The 24,050-nt window shown below is 44.3% G+C and overlaps 1 protein-coding gene across 1 annotated transcript in view; it reads left to right on the top strand.

The window, feature by feature from the left end:
• Window positions 1-24,050, top strand: part of Csgalnact1 (chondroitin sulfate N-acetylgalactosaminyltransferase 1) — a 307,763-nt gene that overhangs the window by 208,839 nt on the left and 74,874 nt on the right. Inside the window, exon 4 of the mRNA XM_026395849.2 lies at window positions 13,714-14,660. Coding sequence (XP_026251634.1) covers window positions 14,021-14,660 — 640 coding nt within the window. The 5' untranslated portion in view covers window positions 13,714-14,020. The remainder of the gene's footprint in view (window positions 1-13,713; window positions 14,661-24,050) is intronic.

The raw sequence follows: 24,050 nt of genomic DNA, 5'->3' as shown, positions 1-24,050 counted from the left end.
TGCAGTGAAATTTGTTTATATCACCAATGATTGATCACATTCCCCTGACACCGTTATTTTTAGATCTGTCCCTCCCACTGCCCATGACCTTTGTGAGGACAGGGTCCTGGGCTGACTCTTATTTTATCCCCTTGGCTTAGTCCTTCCCAGATACTAGACATTGGATTCGTATTTGATGATTGGATAAAACTCACGTTGACTCTGTAATATTAACTAAATTACAGAAAAATTTATAACACAGCAGCTACACAGCAGTACTACATAGTAGGCCTTGGATGCTTCCCACAGGCTGCCTCTCCAGGGAAGTGATGGGTGTGGAATGAGCAGGTGGTTTCAGAAGGTGCTGTCTGCTGCGATGCAGGTCTCTGTAGCATGAGCTAGAACTCTTTCATTATTTTGTCCCTTGAAATTATTGTAAAGCAGTTGTAGTAATTTCAGCAATTGTTGCAGCTTCACGTTCGAAATCAAAAAGATCGTATTTCAATTCATCTTTCAGGTGGAGGCATTTTATATCCACCTGAAGGGCTTTGAACTGAGACCCGTTATCCAACAGGATAATGATGTGCTATTGAAAGAGGGGATCGAGGAACTCCTTCCTCTCCAAAGATGCTTGAAGCTTAGGTGGGAAACATCTTCTGTTGTAGTTTAAAATTTTTTTGAACCCCAGGAATATATCTAATACCATCAGCTGCAATTGCAGTGTAGGGAATAGTATCATGGGAGCTACCAGAAAATTATAATCCCCAAACATGTGAGGAGGTCTTGAGGTTCTTCCAAGTGGCACCTGCTGTCCATTTAATAGTGACTCTTCAGATCAGAACATAGAGTTGTTCCTGGGGTCCTCTTGGTAAGTCTGTGGTGCTGGAAAATTTGCTTGCTACTTGTGGTCTCATGTCTACAGCCAGGAACTGCCCCTTCCATGCAAGGAATCTCCTAGCACCCTAATGAGATCCATGCCACTCTGTTCAAATAGTAGTTTGGGGAGAACTTTTCAAATTCACTGTAGTTTTGTTTCTTTCTTTTCCCTTTTCTCTTCTCTTCCCCTCTCCTCTCCTCACCTCTCTCCTCTCTTCTCCTCTCCTCCTCTCTGTCTCTTAATTAACTGGGCTTTTGGGAGATAACAATAATATAAAAGAGTTATGCTACCTGTAAGGCATTGGTCTCAGGCCCTCAGTTGATCCCCAAATCCATGGATGCTCATGTCAATTACATAAAGTGGCCTAGTATTTACATATAATATATCTATGTACTCCCTTATGCTTTAAATCATTTCTAGATTACTTATAATACCTAATGCAACCATGTACAGAGTAGTTGCTATAGTGTAAGTTGTTGCTATAGTGCATCGTTTGGGAATATGGATAAGAAAAAACAAAATCTGTGTATGTTCAGTACAGATCAGTTTTTAAAAACTGTTTTCAATCTATGTTTGGTTGAATCCATGGATGTGGAATCAGCAAATATAGAGAGCCAACTGTGCTTTTATTGAGACTTTTGAGAGTTTAATTTGGAGAAAAAGACAGATTCTTAGGTCTTGGATTCTAGCACTAACTAATTTAACTAATTTAATTTAGCTCATAACTTTGTATCAACATCAGCTATTTCTTGGTAGTTTAATTGTCTCATCAGTAAAATGATGTCGATGCTGGGCTCGTCTCTCTGCTGGGTTTAGACCTTATTTTGGCACACAGTGATGGGGTATTAACTCAGGCACTATGCTGAGCACTTCCTCAATACAACAACTCTAAGGAAGGCCCTGCTGTGCTCCCAGTGTTTGGGAGATGAAGGCTGGAGGAAACCAAATAATGTAGGGCTCCCATGCCTGACCCCAAACCTGCGGTCTAGGCCGCGGAACTATACTACCAGGATAAAAGGAGATACAAGGCTAGGGTGTAGTTCAGTGGTAGAGTACTTGCCTAGCATGGTAGATCCCCACAGTTGGGGGGGGGGTGGAGACAGGGTCAGGGTTGAACACAAGATATGCAAACTCTTTGGAGAGTCACAGCAAATCCACACGGAAAGACTTACAGATGCTCTGGAATTGGCAGAGCCCATGCTTGCCTGGGCAGCTATCTGAAGAATACAGGGAGAGTCCTCCTGCCGAAGTCCTCGCTGCTCTACCCTCTACCTGGCATTTCTGTGGGCAGCGCAAAGTCAGCACGTCCAAGACCAAACGGGACTTTCTCCTAAATCTTCTCCTGTGCATGCTGCATCCTCTGAGTCACATGAGCCAAAACCAGGGCCCCATTCTGGACGGCTGCTCTGCCTTTCCTTGTATAATAAGCCTTCAAGTCTTGGGGATGGTATCTAAGCAACAGTTCCTGAATCCCACCTCCCCCTCTATCTTTAGTGCTGTGGCCTTGATTCAGGTCTTCCTGGTCTCTTATTTTTAACACTATAGTGGCCTCAAATCTGGTGTCTTTGATGCCAGTCTTTCCTCTCCCATCTATCTATCTCAGTGCTGCCCACTTGCTAAAAATTCACTTCTGATCACACGGACTCTCCTGTTTAAAAACTCAGATGCAAACTCACCATTGTTTATGGATTAAGGGTTAAATTCCCTTCCACAGTATAAAGGGTCTTTGCTATAAGACCTCTCCCACCACCTCCCTCTTGCCCCTTTAAAACTCCGGCTCTGTTCCTCGAGTAGGCTGTGTGCATTTCCATGTTCATTCGTCCTCCTCTTTGTCTTCCCTTTACAAAGTGCATCTCTGCTAAAGCACGTAGCCAGCAACAGAGAAGTAATGGCAGAGTGACCAAGAACACAGGCAATGGGGAGGCATACTGGACTGGAAACCTGGATTTGGCAGTACTAGAACCCAAGACCCAAGTTGATGGGTGCTCTGGTTTGGATATGACGTGTCCCCGCAAAAGCTCCTGTGTTAATGCAAGAATGTTTGGAGGTGAAATGATTGTATTGTGAGAACTGAAACCTAATCAGTCCAGCCCAGTTTGAATGGACTACTGGGTGGTCACTAGGGGCAAGTGGGGTGTGGCTGGTGGAGGTGGGTCCCTGGGAGCATGCCCTGGAAGGGTGCATCTTCCCTGTGGCCCTTCCCCGCTCTCTCTCTTCTACTTCCCATCTGCCTTGAGGTGAGCAGCTTCCCTCTACTGTGCTCTTCCACCATGATGTCCTACCTCACCTTGGGCCCAGAGCAATGGATTTGGCTGACCATGGACTGAATCTCTGAAACCATGAGCCAAAATTAGCTTTCCCTCCTCTAAGTTGTTCTTGTCAGGTATTTCAGCCATGGTAATTAAAAAAAAAAAGTGATGAATACACTGTGTCACTGGAAAAGGACCTAGCCTCTGTCTCAGTGTCCTTAATCTGCAAAATAGGGCTGATATAATGGGATTTGCCTTCTAGGAGACAGACATCAGAAAATAGGGAGTATATATAGTTTTCTTTATAGGTATAATATCCTGAAATGCTTTTTGCCTTAATAATCATCCCCTTAGCAGGGAGAGTTGACTACATGGATTGGCCCCAGGTGTCAGGAGTAAGAAACTGAAGCAAGGAAGGGTAGGGAAAGCTAAGAGGGGTTTGCTGACATACCCCTGCAAGGGTGGGTGCAACCAGAAGCTTAGAAATATTGTCTATGATATTTATTTATTTTTTTAAATAACAATGCATCATGCATTTGTTAGTTATGGGGGCTTCCTCAATAGCTAATAATTCCTTAATGAATTATTAAATTCTCCCATAGTTTTGCTTCTGTTTCCACACTCAGAGAGATGGCGCAAACAGAGAAGGCTTTGTTGATCTAGCTTCATGGGGTTTCTAAAATAATTCTGCCCACTACATGCTTTCCCTAGTCCTGTTATATAATAACCGCTTTCTAAAAGAAAGCCCCTCATTTGTGTGCTGATGTCTGCCTTGTAGTGGGAAGGAGGAGGAGGGCTGAGAGGAGTTGGGCTGTTTGTTTTGTCTTGACTAAAAGTGGCAGTTTCATTCTTAGCCCCTCTCACCTCCAGTGGCCAAGAAAACCCATCCGAGCACTCACCAGGGAGGGCGTCCCCCTTTGACTTAGGATGTTCCCAGAGGTCCTTTCTTTGGGGTGTGCAGTGGGGATGACAGTCAGCTGTGTTGGATCCCCTTCCCCAGGGGAACGGGGGCAGACAGACTCCCCATTCTGCTGGCTGATGCCCAGGATGGGGTTTGGAGGCCCGAATCTCACTCCTGGAGAAGGAGCACACAGCCCTTTGTTGGCTACAGGCACCCATTAAGACAGAATTTCCTCTTTAGGTTGTCACTGCACTGGGTAGAGTGTCCTTCCTGGGGGAGCTTGAGATGGGGCACCCCCAATTACCACTTCCAGGTCAAGGCCCGAGTTTGCCCTTTTCGACTATGGCATCTGCAGGTTCTCTTCCAAGGCTGTTTGTCCTGGAAGGGAACTAGAGCTTCTGTTCCCTTTTTCTTTCTCCTCTCTCTCTCTTTTGCATCTTGGACATGAGGGGAGCAATGGCTCATTTCCAGGTGACCCCAGCTTCCCTGCTCTTCTTTCCTGCCCTGTTCCACAGCACCGCCTTCCCATTGGCTCCTTTTGCTTTATTCCGTGTGTGCTGAGTGACTCTCTGCTCTCTGAAATGTAAGGTTGACAGAAGGCAGTCAGGTGGTTGGTGGTTAGGATTTGGGGGTCCCCGGCTGTATGGACAAGTGTGTCAGCCAGCTTTCCATCACTATAAAACCTACCTGGGGTGGTCATCTGAGTGAGAGAAAAGGCTTATTTTGGCTGGCAGTTTGGGAGGTTTGAATACATGATCCGTTGGTCCCCATTGCTTTGGCCTGTGGTGACAGGGTACATCTCGGAGGAAGCGTATGGTGGAGCCAAGCTGCTCCCCTCGTGTCCAGGATGCAAAAGAGAGAGAGAGGAGAAAGAAAAAGGGAACAGAAGCTCTAGTTCCCTTCCAGCACACACCCCCAGTGACCTGGAGACCTCCTACTAGACCACACCTCTTAAAGGGTCCACCACTTCCTGATAGCACCATGGTAGGGCCTTAGCCTTTAACACAAGGACCTGTGGGGGACAATTCCAGATCCAACTAGAGCAGCAGGTCCCTTGGTCCTCCTGAACCCCAGTTTCCTAGCCTTACAGAGTGGCCCAGCCACTCCTCAACACCACTCTGTGGAGCCCCCTCTAGGGCTGCCCAGAAGGGTCCTGGGCCACTGTCTTTGACTGACTCAGAGTGAGCACTTCTCCCTTTATCTGTCAATGAATTGGGCTTTCCAAGCTGCTTTGTTCAGGGACATCAGAGGCCTCTGGTAACCATTGTCCCTTATCCTCTATGACCTTTCTCCTGTCTGCTAATAAGGAACATAGATAATTTTATCAGAAGGCAGGAGCCAGTTTTTCCCTTCTCCGTATTTGGTGGAGCCACCGGGCCCCTCACAGTGCAGTGTGTGTGATTCACACTTCTGACCTCCCCTTTGTAACTGATAGTTACCTTTCAGCAACTCCGCCTGCAACCTGTTCAGGGCCCTGTGTTTATTGCTTAGCTAGAAGGCACGGAGCATTGCTCACTTTTAATTAGTGCCCTCCTTGCTAATTGCTAGTGTGCATTTCCCTGGAAGTTGTGCCGCATGACCTCAGGACCTGATCTCCGCAGGCGCTCCTTCCCCAAGTCTGCACTAATGCCAGGCTGACTGCGGCTGCCCAGGAGGATGCTAGTCAGACACCCGGTGCATGGCCATGGCCATGGGCATCTGTTTTGCAGTGCTCTGGAGGAAAGAAGGGGAATTACGCTTGGCAGGAGAGAACTCCCTAGTAATGCCAGCCATCATTTCAACTGGCCTAGAGATGTTCTCTTTTTCTCCATTCCAAAGAAGAAATATCCCTCAGTTGATGAAAATGTCACCAGCCAGGGTGTCTTTGAGTTGAGATGTTTAGACCCAATATGCGGCTATAAACTGCTGGCTTCTGATTAGAATGTTGCAAAGTCCTGCCCCAATTATGGGTTCAGAGCAGGGCTCACTATGGCACAGCTGGGCCGAACATCATGTGTCAGGAGAGTGTGAGTTTGCATAGCTAGTGACAGATGTGGAAATGCAAATCGCAGCTAAACAGAGAAGCAAAAAATTACAGCTAGAGAAACAGAGCTTCCTGCCACATTTAAGGGACCAGGAAAACTCATAAATAAGAAGTTCATTGTGAATTCAGAAAGGAGAAAAATTGGCTAGGTTAGGGGCAGAAAGAGGAACAGGTCTCAGCAAGTAGTTCAGATTATAAAGGGTGGTGGACAGTCTAGCCTAGCAGGCTAGCCCAGCAGGGGTTCAGTGTCAGCCCGAGCTGAGTTAGGAGCTGGGATGAGCCATTTGCAGGGCTGTGCATCTGGGACATGTCATTACGCTGCTCTAAGCCTCAATTTCCTTATCTTTAATGGGGATAATAAGACTTAGCTCATAGAATTGTTTTGCAGATTAAATGAGATAATGTTTGTAAGATGCTTAGTCTGAAGTCTGGCCCAAGTAAATGCTCACTAAGTGATTGTAATTATGAGCAATGGGAGGGTTTGGAAGCCTTGTTTTAAGGGCTCTCACTTGGTGATGCAGAGTGGCTCCCTGTCTCCAAGGGCTTCATGGGAGATGGTGAGTAGGCAGGTCTCCCTGCAGGGCTTTGGCAGCTGACTCAGCCTGTATCTGGGCTTGAAAAGGCCAACTGCTGGGAGAAGGTTCTTGATTCTCCCTGGGTTACTTGGGTAGTGCCTTTGTATGCCAGTGCCCTCTCTTTGCACCCTTCTAGCTCCATCTTGCCACTTCTGCAGACTAATAGCCTCAGAGTTTCCTAAAGAGGGGTAGAAATGGAAGAGACAGCACAGACAGGAAGACTCCTTCTATAGAGCTTCTCTGCCACCATCCACCAGCAAGTTCAAAATCAAAACCAAAACAAACAAACAAAAAATGAGAAGAGCAAAGATTAATTTCTGTCTTCATTTTCAAAATTATTTAAACCTAATTCCTTTTAGTGACATTTCTCTTTTCCTGCATACAACTAGGGAAAATAGCATCAGAATGATTCTTTTTTGTTTGATACTGGGGATTGAACCTAGGGATGCTTAACTACTGAGCCGAGTCCCCGGCCCTTTAGAGACAAGGTCTCCCTAAGTTGCTGAGGCTTTTCTCGTGCCTCAGCACCCCCCCCCTGCCAAATGGCTGGGATTACAGGTGTGTGCCACCATGCCTAGCTCATCAGAATAATTCTTTTAGAAGACCAGCATGGAGTTGAGGGGCTGAAGGGTACCTTCCAGCTAAGGAATCCCCAACTAAGAAGTGATCAACCTGTTCCATTGGACTGCATCTGTGCTGGTCTTGGGAGAACATGCTGATGGGGGCCTGGTTATAAGGGGGACCTCACCAAGCAGACCCTTGAAGCCAAGGCCTAGTTTCCCCAGTTAGGAAGGAAGGGAAGTGAGTTCCTGGCAGAGGCCAGATGATGGTTGGGGCCCTGGATATTGGGGGTCCTGGATCGAGATAGTGAGGTTAAGTAGGAAGTACATTACCCTGAGGCTGGAATCCCTTGAGGAATGGAGGAAAGGGTTTGCACTGGGGCTCTAGAATCAGTCCTGGCAGGACCTCCATCCTGTGGAAATTTGAAATGCCATCAGGAGGTCAGTTACTGAGAATCTAAAGCAGACTCCTTGGAGGTTCCCAGCAGCACAAGAAATTATTATTGAAAATACTTTGCACTTCATAATTTTAGGAGATGATGGAGCCTTGACCAGGCTGGTGGTACACATATGAAAGCTCACCTGAGATAAATTTCAAAGTGGAGACATGTTTGCTTGGTGATAGGTCAGTGGCAAAGGATGGCAGAGCAGGAAGGCTTAGGAATGTTTTTCTGTGTCTCACCTTAGTGGCTTGGTGGAGCATGGTGCCACTTATTGCCATGAGGACGACTTGGGGAGAGGCAGGTCTGTGTGCTTCACCAGTTCTGGGTTATGTGGCCCACACCTTAAGATAGTCAACCTTTCCAAGCAATGCTCCACTGTGGGCTCCAAGCTTCTGGACAGGGTTCCCCTAATTACATTTTTTGCCTTAATTTTACCATTTTTCACAAAGTCCTTGTCATTAATAGAAAAAGAAGAGTGTATTGCTCAAGAGTAAAAACTTAGAGGAGACGTGCTATTATAGGAAGTGTATTGAACATGGAGTCAAAGATAAATTTGAGTCCCCGTTCTGCAGCTTATAGGTTGTGAAGCAAGTCACATAAATTCTCTGAAGCTCAGTTTTTCCAAATTGAGATGTGATTATAGTGACATCTTTCTGTTCTCACAAGATTCTTGTATCAGAGGAGATAAGACATATTAAAACATATTATGAAATGAAAAATACTCAGCTGTTTGGGTGGTAGTAGTTATAGTATTTCACTTAAATCTAAAGTCTGTAACCCTATGCATCAGTTATATTTTTGCATACAACAAAACCCCAAAATGTAAGAGCTTAAAGCTACAAACATTTATTATCTCCAGGGATCACAGGGTCAGAAATCCAGGAGCAGCTTACCCTCTGGGCTCTCACAGGTTGCAATTGAACTGTCAAGTCTTGGTCAGCTCAAGGCTTGACTGTGGCTGAAGAATCCATTTCCAAGCTCACTCTGGGGATTTCCGGTAGTGCTGGCTTAGTTCCCAATGGCTGTCAGTGGGGGGACATCAGTTGCTTCCTATATGGGCCTCTCCACAGGGCTGCTCACAACATGGCAGCTGACTGAGAAAAAGAGAAAGAAAGAAGCTGCAGTCTTTTTATCATATTTTCTTACAAGTGGCATACACACCTCCTCTGCCATGTTGTTGGTTACTCACATCAAGCTCACACATTGAGCAAACAGACAGTGTGCTGTGAATGGATAATTATGATTGTAATGCATTCCACTATTGTCATGTATGTAAGAAATAAAAATTAAAGTTAAAATAATAAAAAAAAAAAGAATACCAGGGGGCCAGGTCATTGAGGGCCATCTTGGATGCTGACTACCACACCCTGTGCACAAGAATTAAATTGAAGTAGAGGCAATTCTAAATGAAGTCATATGCTCTAATAAAGTTTACAGTGTTCACTTTATATCCATTTTGGAAAGCGTTTGAAAACTCTCTGAATAAGAACCCTTACACGATGCCCTTTCCACAGACACCCAGGATGGCATGTTTATCCAGGAGATGTGGCTTCGGTCTGTGTCCTATCACTGCAGCCAGTCCTTTCCCTCAAGCTGCGCTTGTTTGCTTACTGTCAAAGAGCTGCCTGTATGGGCCAGACTGGAGCGGGCTCTCATGGCGGCAGTAGGGCTTTGGTGCACCACTTCCAGACCCAGCAAACACTGCTGGTTCTGTCCTCTTGCAGTCCTCTCTTAGCTGTGCCTGCCCATGAGGTAGAGATGGCCTGAAGGATTTGTCACTCCCTGGAAAGTTTCCTCTATCACTCACAAGGCCCCTGATTGTAATGTGTAGGGCTGCCTGATCTGGTCTCACCACGAAGCCACGCCCACTTCTGCAGGCCACGGACCCTGACAGCATTTCATCAGTAGGGCTTGTCCTGGAGTCCTTCGTGATTTATGAGCTTCCTGAGAACATTAATAGATTCATCTTGGCAGGTTCCATGTCTTGTGGCTGAAATGTCCACTGGGATCTGTAGAATAAAATGCTAGTACCTATCCTAATAGCAGTTTCTGTCCTAGCCATAGAAATTCTGATATCCACTGACCACCTCTAAGCGGGGAGTCCTAAGCTCTGGACCAAACTTAGACCTATCTTTATTTCATCTTCCAGAAGCTTCCACTTGAGGATGAAATGGTCAACAGCACCTGTGGCCACTTGTATATCTTAACAAATGTCAATGATTCACAGCATTTATCTCCTATTGGTTCTTTTAAATTTTATATACTTCTTATACCCTCTCCTCTGCCTCCCCCTACCTCTACAATGGTAGATGGGAACATGGCATTCACACCTTGTATCTATTTAATATCAAATTTTCTGTTTGGGGGCTCAAATTATGGTATAGTTCTTTGAGATCATCTGAGTTCCTCTACAAGGTTGGAATTTGTGCACTGAGCACAGTAGGTACTCAATGCCTATTTGTTATAGGGATGAATAAAGACAGGATCCCAGATGGTGTGGACTGTGACTTATCCAATGTTGGGTCACTGTTATGTTGTTGGGGGTCTGGGGAGGTCCAGGATGCTTCCTGGTCTGAGTGAGATCTCAAGGCTGTTAACCCAGTTTTCTCCTGGAGTCTTACAAAACCTTCCATTACTGGACTCTTTGACATGAGTCCACTGTATTTTCCTGATTCCCCGACTTAAAAGCCCAGGAAGGGCTATACATTTATTAAGCAAGCCCTTATCTGCATATCCCAGCCTAAAAGCTCCTAGAATTATTCTGACATGTGGATGATGAACACTGTCCACACAGTAGTGAGTTGTTTTTTTTTTTTTTTTTTTGGTCTGAAACTCTTTAGTCTTATTGTATGGGCTCAGAACAGAGTGAGCACCAGAAAACGGTGCTCCATAGCAGTGATTTGACTTCATGGGGCAATTTCTTTAAGCATTGCCTTAATACATTGCTTCAGTTAACCAATATAATTTCAATTATGCAAACATGACAGTTATTTCAGTAAAAATCTATTAGAAAGGACCATAAAGAAGCTTTCACCCCATCATGGTGTGGCCCAGAATGGTAATGAAGCCATGGTGCTTGAATGTTCCCTTCAGTCTCATCAATAAATCCAGGGTTCCAGACATGGTGCATTGCAGAACCATTCATTCTTTGGGGTTTGGTCAGGGATACAAAAGTATTGGGCAGAGTAGTCAGTAAGGATGGATGTTTTTAAAGGTGACAAGAATCCTGATTTTCTGTTACTCCAGAAATATGCATCTCTTCCCTGAAGAGTCCTAAAATTTATTCTGGCAGGGAACTCCCTCACTCTCCACTTATTGCCTGAACCCCAACCACCCTCAGAGACTGGCTAGTCTAAATATCTGGGTGCTTTTCCTAAGCTTTTTAGACAGTGGCACAATGCTGCTGTGAGCACATAAGGCTATATTTTCACTGTCATCTCTAACTCATGGTAGTGCTTGGTAATTACATGGTCCTTCCCATCTGCAAGTCAGTAAACACTTTATAAATGTTAATTCTAATTGTCCAACCCCTCTGCCTAGACAGGGAGATTACACAGTGCCTTTGTGACTCAGTCGTGCATTGGTCTAGTTTTGCCTCTTCAGGTGTCTTTCCTAAAGGTGGCGGAGCGGCTGGCACCCACTCTTCAGGATGACCTTCTGTGCTGCCAAGTAAAAGACCTAAGGTCTCCAAAGGATTAGCGTCTTCTGACTTCAGCAAACAGATATTCCTCTCCAGTAGTTAGGACCTATAGTATACCACTTACTATTTTTAATTACAGATTAGATTGCTGAGATCATTAGAAATAGTTTGTCTATTAAAGGATGCAGAGTTTTCTTTCTGACATACATTCTCTGCTCCTGACATTTAGAAGGAAAAAATTATCACTGCTTCTTTGGCAACAGTTTTGTTTCTTTTTTCGTGTGTGTGTGTGTGTGTGTGTGTGTGTGTGTGTGTGTGTGTATGTGTGTGTTTCGTTTTAAAAGTTAATTTTTCCTAAAGATCTAGGGCTTTTTTCTCCTTTTATTCCTTTTCTCCAAAGAGTAGAATACCAAATAACCTTGAAATGTATACTAGTGTATTTCAAAAGCCAGACTAGACTTTAAAGAGACTTCTAGAACAGAACAAAATGATGTTCTGCAGTTTTAAGTTTCTTTAAGCATAGCCTTAATACATTGCTTCAATTAACCTACATGATTTCAATTATGCAAATATGACAATGATTCCATTAAAAATTAGTTAGAAAGATTGTATATGTTAAGATCCCACAGCAAAAATGTTCCATTTTGTTTGTTTTTTTATTTGCTTATTTTATCTTTAATGATGACCTATTAAAAGCAAATGTCTTTAAAATGGCAGAATAATGTGATAAAGCATGTTTTCACTGGTAATTTAATACTTGAATATAATGAGTTCATCTGAGAAATTCCATTAAAAACAGCAAGGTGCCTGAACACCAAAGCTGAGATGTTTTTAATCACAGAATTATAGTAATTATACAAATCCATGGATTTTCATCAGACAGAAAAGGCTTCCAGGGCAAAACATGCACTTTAAACTTGCACTAATAACTGTGTATTGTTCTAAATTATAGTAGACTTCTCAGGCCAAAGGAAGTACTAGAGAGAATATTAGAAAGAAAATGTTATGTGTTGAACATTTAAGGAAAATAGAGAAATAAACTATTTTGGTGGTAGATTGGTAGCAGTAAGGGCACATATGCTGGTAATAGAAAGAAAACTTCTATGTGGATGCAGAACATAGCAGGTGACATTCCAATCAGTTCAGTGAGCCTAGGATTATTAGTATGGAGAGAATAACAATGGAATCTCCTCCGGGGTCCTGGAGGTGCTAATTGACTGGACTGAATTCCTGATTCCCATCTGTGACTGGAACAGAAACAGTGAGACTCTTAATGGCCTAGAATCTGGCTTTCTGGGTTGTGATAGAGACGATCTAAAGAAAATTCAGGCATCTCAGGGATTGTTTAAAATGTCAGGTTTTCACAAAATGTAAAACACAGGGGCCCTTAGGAGCTTATTTTTAAGAGAAATGATACAGGAAGATGCAACTAAGAAATTTTTACCGAAATGTCCCTAAACAAGAAATTTAATTTGATCTACATTCTATTAATCATTTTCTTATTTATTTTTTTTTTCTGGCTGCATAGTGGGAGATATAGAAAGGGCATTGAAGAAAGAAGAACACTGAAAAAGAAATGTGCAAGAAAATATCATCTACCATGTCCCAGTGGGGAACTGGGAGCCACGGAGTTAGGTTGGCTCCTTATTTGTTACAGGGATTTAGAGTTGGGGTTCAGAGCTGCCATCTGTCTGAGAGTCACTATGAACAATCAGGACACAGAATTGTTTGCAGACAATGGAATAGAGACATGTCTGGGTTGGAGTCTCAACAAGACAGTATTTCTGGTTTCTCTTCTCCCACCCTCATCCCTCTCTAAGGTGAACTCATCGCTATGTCTTTAAGGCAGGACTGGAGAGTTAAGGGGAATAACTGTCCCGATCCCTCTGAGAGTATTACCATCCACATTATTACTTGCACATTTGAACTTCCAGGTGCTGTCCCAGGTTCTATCAGAAAGCTTGGGATCCATTCTAATGACTTGCCGGCCTGCCCTGGGTGAATGCACACAGTGAGCACACAGGATTCACCTGATTGCACCCCTGGACCTACTGGCCAGGCCCAGGCAGAAAAGTCCCCTGCCAACAATTTCAATATCTTTTAAGTTTTGCTTTTTCCTTTTTAAATCATCAAAACATGTACCATTGTGGAGAATGTACAAGATACAAAAATAAATAGAAGAGAAGCAGAAAAAAATGCTCTTAACCCTTCTACCCAGAGAAAAGGACTATCTGCATTTTGCCCTGTTTTCCTCTGATCATTGATCGGTGTCCTTTGTTCTTCACTGTGTTACACTGCAGGTGCCCCTTTGTGTCCTGATCTACAAATATTTACCAATATTTAAGCATCGATGGTATCTCTCCATAAACGTCAGAGGAGGCCTATTTCCTTCACTGATGGCCACAGTGAATGAAAAGAAGGTGTTACCGTCTTCATTAAGTGTACCTGCCCTCTGTGTCTCCCCAGGTCCCCACGTCTCAGTGGTCTCAGTGGTGCATCAGGAGGGTTACGATGGGAATGAATGGAAGAGCCTGGAGGAGCCTGTTAAAGTACCGCTTCTGCCTGGAAGATCTTCCCTTAGAAGTGGGAGAGCTGTCTCCCGTGGCTGTTGACTCCAAGGAGCCGGACACGTTTTAAACGGAAATGGACGACAGCCGCGCAGGGCGGCCCAGGCGCACGCTTCCTGTGGTCTAGTCTGGGAAGCCCTTCCGAGGGGACCTTGACGCTCTGGGATGTCGCGCATGCTGGACGCATGGCCTTCCCCTGAGTGACGATGGTCCGCCGCGGGCTGCTGGGGTGGATCTCTCGGGTGGTGGTTCTGCTGGTGCTGCTCTGCTGCGCCATCTCCGTCCTCTACATGTTGGCCTGCACCCCCAGGGGCGACGAGGAGCAGCTGGGGCTGCCCAGGGCCAACGGCCCCACGGGGAAAGAGGGCTACCAGGCCGTGCTGCAGGAGCGCGAGGAGCAGCACCGCAACTACGTGAGCAGCCTCAAGCGGCAGATCGCGCAGCTCAAGGACGAGCTGCAGGGTCGCAGCGAGCAGCTCCGGAGCGGGCAGGACCAGGCTAGCGACCCTGCGGGCCTGCGCCCTGGTCCCGGTCCGGGTCCTGGTCCGATGCATAAGGCCCAGGCTGACCTGCTGGCTTTCCTGCGTGCCCAAGTGGACAAGGCCGAGGTGCACAGCGGCGTCAAGCTGGCCACCGAGTACGCAGCAGTGCCTTTCGACAGTTTCACCCTCCAGAAAGTGTACCAGCTGGAGACGGGCTTGACCCGCCACCCCGAGGAGAAGCCCGTGAGGAAAGACAAGCGCGATGAACTGGTGGAAGCTATTGAGTCAGCCTTGGAGAGCCTGAACAGCCCTGGAGAGAACAGCCCAAATCAGCGACCATACACGGCCTCAGATTTCATAGAAGGTTGGTGTTTGTGAATGGGAGCTGGGGGTGGGTGGGCAAAAAGGCATTTGGGGTCTCCTTTGGCCACCAGGCTGCAGAAGGTCAGCAGTTGGCTCTGGGTTGGCTGGTGGCAAGTTAGATGCGATGGACATCAAAGAATGTGCTGTGGATTTTTATTTTTCAGAAACATCTGTTTCCACTTAGTTTCTGGTAGAAACCACAATCATTAAATGCACTTTCTCCTTGGCAGATGAAGGTAGAATGTCTTACTTTCCTTTAAAGAAGGAAGAAAGCAAACAAAATATAGACCTAAAACCTTGAAGCCCAATAAACTGTGATAGGCAGTTTTTATTCTATTCCTTCCCATACATATGTCTAGGAACTGGGTCTGGGTATCAGGCCTGGGAACCTTACATGTACCGGATGCAGTCCGAGGTACTTTGCACTTATCCATTCACTTTTTCTTCAAAAGGACCACACTAGGGGAGGAGGAAATGGAGCTATAGATTAATTAAGTGCCTGGAATTGCTTGGCTAGCAAGTGACAGAGCCAGAATGTGAACCCAGCATCGAGTCTTGAGTCCAGAACTCCCACCCTTTTATCACCAGGTCTATTGTGCACATTGTCAAAGCAGGTGGAAATGAAGCATGTGACTTAACTTTTTCCATGGGCAGGAGACAGTCTTGTGTTAACTTGTGTTTGTGTCTAATTTTAGAAGACAGGTGCCTTGTCCGGTTTTTAGGTTCATTGGTAGCCTTTAATTAATTTAAAAATTATTTCTGGTTCAAAATCAACTAATAATTTGGGGGAAGTGGTGTCTTCAGGGGCATCCAGTTCTTCCCCCCATTTCTGATTGTAATCTGCTTTGACTAGTCCAGAAATGGAGCTGTGTCTACCTAAGCTCACTCCATGCTTTGTTATACAACATTTCACTGGCGTACAGGCAAGACAGACTCCCTTTTGTCAGAAACCCTCCTGCTGTTATTTATGCCTGTTCTCTTTGGCACTTTCCTGTCTTATGATTTTTCCATTTTATATGTGAACCATAAATTCATGCGGTTTTAATGTAGCATCATTTTTCATATACCTAAGTAAAGAAATCATTTATAAGATCAAGCTTTTTGTGTAAGATTTTTTTTCTCATTTATATGAGATATGAAAAATGCCCAGAGTGTTCATCCACGAACCAGTATAATGATAAGCATGTGGTGAGCACTCAGTAAGAGTTCAAAATATAATGGTGATGCAGCCTCCCATTTTATGGTGCCTTCCAGTTTATGAAGCATTTCCACATATATTATATTATCTTACTAGCTGATCCCTGGAGAAGCTCATTAAACATCATTTACAAAATCCTGGTTGCCACTGTCCCTGAAGTGTGCTACATAGAGCTGCCCACATACAAAGCAATTTCTAAAGAACTTGATTGCAAATCAATGCCTGCAGTTTGGAAAGTTTGCCCTTGTGATTTGCAATCTGCCTTCATTTTTGAAGTCTGTCTGCTTTTCTGTATATAGTATCTTAATATGTAAGGCCCATCTTTCTCAATCAGCAGTGGCACCAGCCTGTTGTCCCCATGCTTATCTGCTCTGAGATCTGGCTGACTTTTTGCAGGAGACACTCTCATCAAAGCTGCCTGGTGTTGTTTTCATGAGCAGAGGATGGCTGATATTTTAATGCAAATCAATCCACATGTATTTGGTGAAAGTCTAGACAACTGTATTCCTATGTGTAAATAAAGTTAAACCCTTAAAATATATTTACGTAGATTTTACAGTTATAAGCAACAGAGGTTAACTTTTAAAATTTTTAGTCATAGCAAAAGATTTGGAGGCAATCTTTTATATACCTAGGAAGCAGGGTATTGTGAAAGATTCAACAAATCAGAGGAAGCAGGGAAGTAGAATTAAGTTCAATAAGTAGTAATGTTGAAAAGAAGCAATGTTTCAGAAGAAGTGGGATTAATGTTATTATAAGAATTCTGCTCTTAAGTGGAGGATCATTTGGTCAGCAGTTTGTAAATCATGAGTCTTGCCTCAGATTGGTGGCCAGACTGAATTACACTGAAGTATCTTTTCAATCCTGGCTCATGAGTCTTCCATCCACACCTAGTTAAGGAGAAAGAAGGGAGTGGAGAAGATCAGATTTCAGATCTGTCTTTTATAGTGACTTGGAGCAAGTGATGAGACCTTGGAAGTATGAAATAGACCTTTAAAATAACTTACTTGCATTTCCAAACATACCTTAAAGAGAGTGATTTTGCATATGGGGTTTCCTTAGTCCAAGAGCTGGAGCAGTTTACCAAGAGTCTGTGAAAAAAGAAAGGGATAAATAAAAGCCCCTGCAATGATTCCAGGTGGTCATACATATATAAATTTAAAGGTCACTGTGAGGCAGGTGACATGATGGCCCAAGCATGGGGTACTGAGACCTCAGGACTGAGACTCCTCCTCTGTGAATAAGAGACTTCATGTGCACGCCATCCCTGGTCCCTACAGCCCCAGCCTCAGATCCTGGACTCCATTTCTTCACAACTTTGCCAAGCCACCTTTTCTAAGGAGTCTCCATCATCCATTCTTCTGGGTGACCCAGGACAAGCCACCTACCCTTGGGGATGCTCTCCTATAAAAGGATGAATTCAGACAGATTACCTAGGAGATCTCGTCTGGCTGTGGCAACTCTACAACGGGTGCAGCTTCCAGAGAGCATGAGACACTGTGACTCTCTACTTTGTTATCTGTATGATTTAATTATTATCAGTTTCCAAACACAGGGGAAGCGATATCTGCCTCCTTTCCCCAGATGTTTCATGGGCGTTTATTTTTGTGTTCTATTCTTACATAGTTGCACTGACATTTTACAATCATCTGGAGAAAGAAGTGTGATCGGGACCTGGCCTTGGATGCCTCACTTTTGATCTCCTCAAGGAAACAGACAATCCCTTCCTTTATGTTGTAGTTCAGTTATTCCTTCAGTATGGGATATACACCCAGGCATTGAAATCTGAGTGGCACAGCATTTGGCTTTGATTTAATGTTTTTTTCAGTAGAACTCTTGGATATTGGTTTAACATCATCTCATAAAACAATTTAGCCTTCTGAGTCATTCCTCTTTTGCAATCCAGACATCTGACAGTGGGACTCCTGTGCAAGCATTTGGATCTGCTGTCTCCATGGGGTTGCCCTAATGTCACCCACCAGCCTGGGCAGCTCATCTTCCTCCAGGGGGAGAGCTGTGGTGACAGGGGGTCAGATGCCCAAAGACTCTTTTTTGGAGTGAGGTGAAGCCAAACTATGATCTGCGTGCGAGGAAGCGGAGGTTTTGAGAGTGCTGCTGTAGTATGAATGTATCCCCTGCAAAACCCAGGTTTTGCCAATGTGACAGTATTAATAAGAGGTTGGATCTTTGAGAGGTCCTGAGGACTCGTTTCCCTGTGAATGAGAGTAACACTCCTAAAAAAGGCTTCCTGCCACCTTCAGCAGCTTCCCCTCCCACCTTCTGCCAGGTGAGGAAATGGTAGTCCTCCCCTCTGGAGGTACAGCCCTCAACAAAAAACAAATCTATCAGCACCTTGACCTTGTAGTCCCCTCACCGCCAGAACTATGAGCAAATACGTTTCTATTCTTTATAAATTACCCAGTTTTGGTGGTGTGTTTGTTTGGTTTGGTTTTTTTTTTGTAGCAGCACACAATGGATTAGGACAGAGGGTACAACCTGGGCATGGTAGTTTATGCCTGAATACCAGCTACTCAGGAGGCTGAGGCAGGAAAGTCTCAAGTTCAAGGTCAGCCTTAGCAATTTAGCAAGTCCCTATCTTAAAAAATAAACAAAAAAGATGAAACATACCCTGAGAGGTGAGATATACTTTAAAACAAGAGGATATAGAAATGACTATATAAATTAGTAGCAGACTGTACTGTTGTTCCCAACCTCTGGACTCCACAACCAAGACCTTGTGGAGATACTGCTGAGTTTTGGACTTCCATTGTTTGTGTATCTCCAAGTGACTTCTAAGGGACACTCTGTAACTGATCACTTTGCTCAAGTGTATCCAGACAAATCAAATTCAGTTCCAGGTCTGGCTTTGAGCAATCTGGAGTCATCCACTGGTGAGAGATGTGCTGGGGCAAGAATTGGACCCTTTTCTCTGTGTGCATTCATGCCTCTCTGTCGGCTGCTTTATGGTATGAGGTAGAAATGGTAAAACAGGTATTTGGATGCTTTTCTGGGCATTGGGAGATCTTGGTGTGGAAATAAGGAAGAGCAGGGGGTCTGGTCTTGACTTAGGGCTTAAATTCTCTGTCAGTGTCTCCAGGGGATTGAAAGTGTCAGAACTCAGTGTAATTGGTTTGCCCATTAAGTAATGAGAAAGCCTGTGTGATAGATGGTTGTTGTGTCACCTCGCCTGTGTGCTCTGTCCCTTTCCCTGTCTGACATCTACCCATTTGTTTGTTGATGCCTTAAGTTCCTTTGAGGAGGGAGAGATACTTTTTATTCCAAAATTAGAATTAAGAGGCTTAAATGCAAATAAGTGGCTTGAGGTTTCACTTACAAGAGTAAATTATTTCTATGGTGATGATGAGAAAGAAAGTAGCCCAGCCTTGGTTTCAGCCGGTGGACAGGAATCTGCACCCCAGGCCCTCCATCAGGGCCTGGCCAGCAGGAGCATCCCTGTAAGAATAAATACTCTTCTATTGAAGAATATCTTGAAATTCTTGATAATTCTTGAATACAGGACTCCACATTTTCATTTTGCACTGGGACCTGCCTGCTAGTGGCCAGTCTGCCTCCAAGACGGGGAGGGCAGGAGGAAATAGTTAAGAAAAAGGGCAATAGAATTAGAAGGTTAATTGTACAGTTCTGACACCTTTACCAAGGATCCACTCCATTGACCTTCAGCAGGCTGGGACAGACGGAACCTGTGTATGGAGTATTTTGTTGCAAGACTGAGAAACTGGCAAGTCTGAGTTTGTATTGTCATTTTGTGGTTGGGTTTTGATTTCATTATTTTTATTTAAGTAACTTATTTCCTAGGGGCCTTCTCTCCTCCTCCTCTTCCTCCACCTCCTCTTCCTCCTTCTTCTTCTTTTTCTTTTTTTTTTTAGTTGAGGTGTCACTTCCTGGTTTAGGTTTCATATTAATAACATATTATAAGGCAGAATTTCTGATGCTATGGAGTGACCAAGATGGAGGAACTTGGCTTTGGCTGGAGTCGTTAGGAAGGACTCAGGCTCAGAGAAGAGAGGGGACCTGAACTGGGGTCTCACACTAGTTGGAAGGGGATGGTGCTCTGTGTGAGTGGATGTTGGGTGGGAAGAGGAAGACACAGGGCCACCTTCACACAACTGGTTCAGCCCCTTTTTTATGACAAGTGCCACTATTCAGATTTCAACTTTCTCTGCCACCCCTGGCCGGAAGTGGTATTTGAAGGGAAGGATCAATTGTATTTTAATCAGGCTCCAGCCTTTCCTCAGGGCTGTGGATGAAGTCCTGCAGAGAGGTTTAATCAGCCTGCATGTGTGGAATCCCTGCTCTGTGTGCAGTGTCTCCACCGGCTTGGAGGGCTAAGACAGGAGAATAAGCCAGGTGTCAGGCTGCCTGTGCAGGAAGACAGAACTCTGAGTGAGTGAGGGTTCAGTGGGGAGACTGACCGTTAGTGTAGTGTAGTGGGCTTCAGAAATGGTGACTGGATGCCAGTGGATGGTCAGGGATGAAACTGGAAGAGGTGGGACTTAAGTGGGTCCTGAAGTGAGTGGGGAACAGAATGGCAGCAGAGGCAGAGTACCAGAAGACAGAGCGACTTGAAAACAGGATTGGGGGTAGGATTAGGAGGTAGACCAGTGTTACCAGCCAAGAGGCTCTGAGAGTCATTGGATGTGTAGCTCATGGGGGCCTTGGAGCCAGATATAAGATGGTCTGAATCCAGAAATGTGCTACAATCAGAAGACCCTCCTTTCCTAGGAGATGGGGAGCCCAGCTCTTGGGCCCTTAACATTTGCTGTGGGTCCTGAAAGAGTCCTGGAACGGCATCCTGGCAATCCCAATGGTAAGAGAGGCCATTGCTGATGGCTTATGTCTGTGCATCTGCAACGGGCACTCTTTCTGGTATTTCACAAGCATGGTTTTATTTAATCTCCTCTTTACCAGCACAGTGGACACTCTCATTATCTCCATTTTATCGGTGTGGAATATGAAGTTCAAAGAGGTTAAGTTACATCCATCCCTAAGGTTTGCCAGCTAATGATTGACAGGACCAAGGTTCCAAAGCCTGTGTCTGCCTTAACCTTAGAACGCAGCCCTTCACTGTGCCACTTCCCCTGCTCTGAAGGCCTCTGACTAAATCTGCTCTTCTTCTCTGGTCCCAGAGTGATGTAAGGAAATCTTAAAAACATAACCAAGTCATACAAACACCCTTGCAGGAGGCCTACTCTGCAGAGTTGTACAAACTTTCTGGGGAAGAAGTTTTGATCAGAAAGAAAAACATGAGATCCTGGGAAAGACAAACAGGCACAGGAAGATGGTTAAGACAGATTGATGAACTCCACCAACAGAAGAACACTAGCATCGTCTAGTCCTTTTGTGCTGCTCTATCAGAATACCACAGACTAGGTGATTTATAAACAGTAGAAGTTTAATTGCTCATGGTTCTAGAGGCTGGGAAGACCAAGGGTATGGGCCTGGGGCTGGTGTCTTATGAGGCCTCCAAGCTCCATCATAAGGGGGTAGAAGGCAGGAGAGCAGGTAAGTATGTGAAAGTCAGAGAGAAAATCAGGTGGAACTCCTCCAGTATCAGGAACCCACTTGCAAGGTAATGGCAATAATCCATCCTTTTTGCTTGTTTTTTGGTACGAGGGATTGAACCCAGGGGTGTTCAACCAATGAGGCACATCCCCAGCCCTTTTTATTTTTCACTTTGAGACAGGGTCTCTGTGCTAAGTTGCTGAGGCTGGTTTTGAACTTGTGATCCTCCTGTCTTGGCCTCCTGAGCTGCTGGGATTACAGGTGTGCCCCGTGGTGCCCAGTTACATGGCTTTAATCCATTCTTGACCTTATCACCTCTTAAAGGTTCTGCTCCTTAATACATTTATAATGGCAATTAAATTTCAGCATGAGTTTTAGAGGGGAAATTCAAACCACAGCAAGTGTTTATAAGCCTTTGGCATGAAAAGCTTTATTTAAACTTCTCAGAAGCTGCGGTTCTTTCAGAATCTTTGCAGCATGATAGGGGAAAAAAAAAAAAAACAAGGAAGGGACTTGAAAAAGTCAGGAGAAAATATTGAATTCAAAACACCTCGTTGTGTGCCCTTAAAGAGCTGTTTGGCATGCTCGTCAGTTCCTTGAGGGCAGAGACAAGGTTAAAATTTCTGTCATATTCTCCAAAATGTAATATTATATGTATGTTTGGGATTTTATATAAACCCACAGTCCTGGAGCACTCCATGATTGGATCCCAACCTCCCTTTCCAGCCTCATTTTCTACTGCCCCTCCCCCGCCCCATCCTCCTGCCTGTCAATCATGCCTCTTCCTGGCATGTGCCCTGACATTCTCCTCTGTAGCCAGCCTCACTAGGGATGCCCTGGCTGTCTGTACATCCCGTGTTTTACATTCTGTTTCCTCTCTGAAATCTTTTCCGGTTCTTCCAGTTGAAAGGTCTCTCATTCTTTGCAAAGTAGCATCTTGTGCTTGAGGGCACGTCTCATTTCCCCACCTAGTTTCACAGTCCTTCATTCAAATTTAACTAGTCTTTGCAATCCATATCATCCCATCTGGAGCTGAGCTAAGTGAGGTTCTGTAAGCCTCACTTGCCTGCCTGGACTTCTGACCCTCTAATCACCATTCTATGCAGTACCCTCCTTGGGGGCTGGATCCAGGGCTCACTCAGCTCTCAGCTGCTGAACCTCACTGTATACACAGCACAATCAATATAGATGTAGAAAGTTGCCTGAAACTTTTTGGAAGAAAAGTTTATAGGAAATTCAAAGTATACACAGTGCTCACATTACTGATCTACTGGGCTCCTACAGTTCCACTGGAAATCAGTTGTTTGGATAGGAGGACATTTTTCATATAAATAATCCCAGAGTTGAGGCTTAGGTCCTCTGATTTCAAATCTAAACTGAAGAATACAAATGCCAAGTGGCTGGGGACAAGGAAGTATGGAGGGTATCCTTAGAAAGTTATTTTCTTTTCTTAGGCATGACTAGTTTATTCTCAATCTAGAATCTAATAATTAAATCACTTTTAAAAGATCTTTTAGCTAGGTGCAGTGGCACACGCCTGTAATCCCAGCAGCTCTGGAGGCTGAGGCAGGGGATTGCAAGTTCAAAGCCAGCCTCAGCAAAAGTGAGGTGCTAAACAACTCAGTGAGACCCTGTGTCTAAATAATAATATAAAATAGGACGGAGGATGTGGCTCAGTGGCCAAGTACCCCCGAGTTCAATCTCTGGTGCCAAAGAAAAAATGACCTTTTATTTTTATTTTGAAATAATTTAAAAATTATAAAAGACTTGCAAAAATAGTACAGAGTTCTTACACCCTTTACTCAGTTTCCCTAATGCCAGAATTTTGCACAATCATGGCATAGAGATCAAAAGTAGGAGAATAGCATTGATACAGCTATTATAAACCCTCCTTTTCTGTGGTTTTGCTTTCCTCGAATTCAGTGACCCACAGTCAACCGCAGTATGAAAATACTAACTGGAAAATTCCAGAACAAATCATTCATAAGTTTTAAATAAATTGTATAATAGTAAGATTGTTGTAATTATTTCTATTTTATTATTATTAGCTGGTATTAATTTCTTACTGTTCCTAATTTATAAATCAAACTTTACCACAGGTCGGTCTGTCTGTCTAGGAATAAACAGTGTATGTAGGGTTGATGCTGTTGACTAAAGTCTGGGGACTTTAGTCCTCTAGGATAGGAGGGAGACTCTTTTACAATAATGTGAACTAACTTATGCCTACGTTGTGTTTGGTGTTGTTATTGTGTTTATCCTTCTTGGTTCTCTGAACTTTATAGCTCTGCATGTTGGTGTCTGTCCTTCATTTTGGGAAAATCTGGGGCAGGTCTACTGAAGAGCTCTCCTTGCCCTGTTCCTTCTCTCTTCTTCTGGAATCCCAGTGAGGAGTAGCCACACTGTTGCACCTTGGGTCAAACAGGGTTCTGATTGTTTTTACTCTTTTTTCTCTGTGCTTCAGTTCGGATCGTTTTTATTGACCTACCTCAGGCTCACAAAGTCTCCTTGGTAGATTTGATGAGCCCATTAAAAGGCATTTTTTTTTATCTCTGTTACTGGATTTTTCATTTCTGGCATTCCCATTCGATTCTTAACAGTTTCCATTTCTGCTCTCAAGTGGCCAATCTGATTGCACACATTTTCTACTTTTTTCCATATTAATCCTAGTAC

This window comes from Urocitellus parryii, chromosome 14 (genome assembly GCF_045843805.1).
Source record: "Urocitellus parryii isolate mUroPar1 chromosome 14, mUroPar1.hap1, whole genome shotgun sequence".
NCBI classification, from domain to species: Eukaryota; Metazoa; Chordata; class Mammalia; order Rodentia; family Sciuridae; genus Urocitellus; species Urocitellus parryii.
The sequence above is the reverse complement of the archived record's forward strand: the minus strand, read 5'-3'. Positions and strand labels throughout refer to the sequence as shown.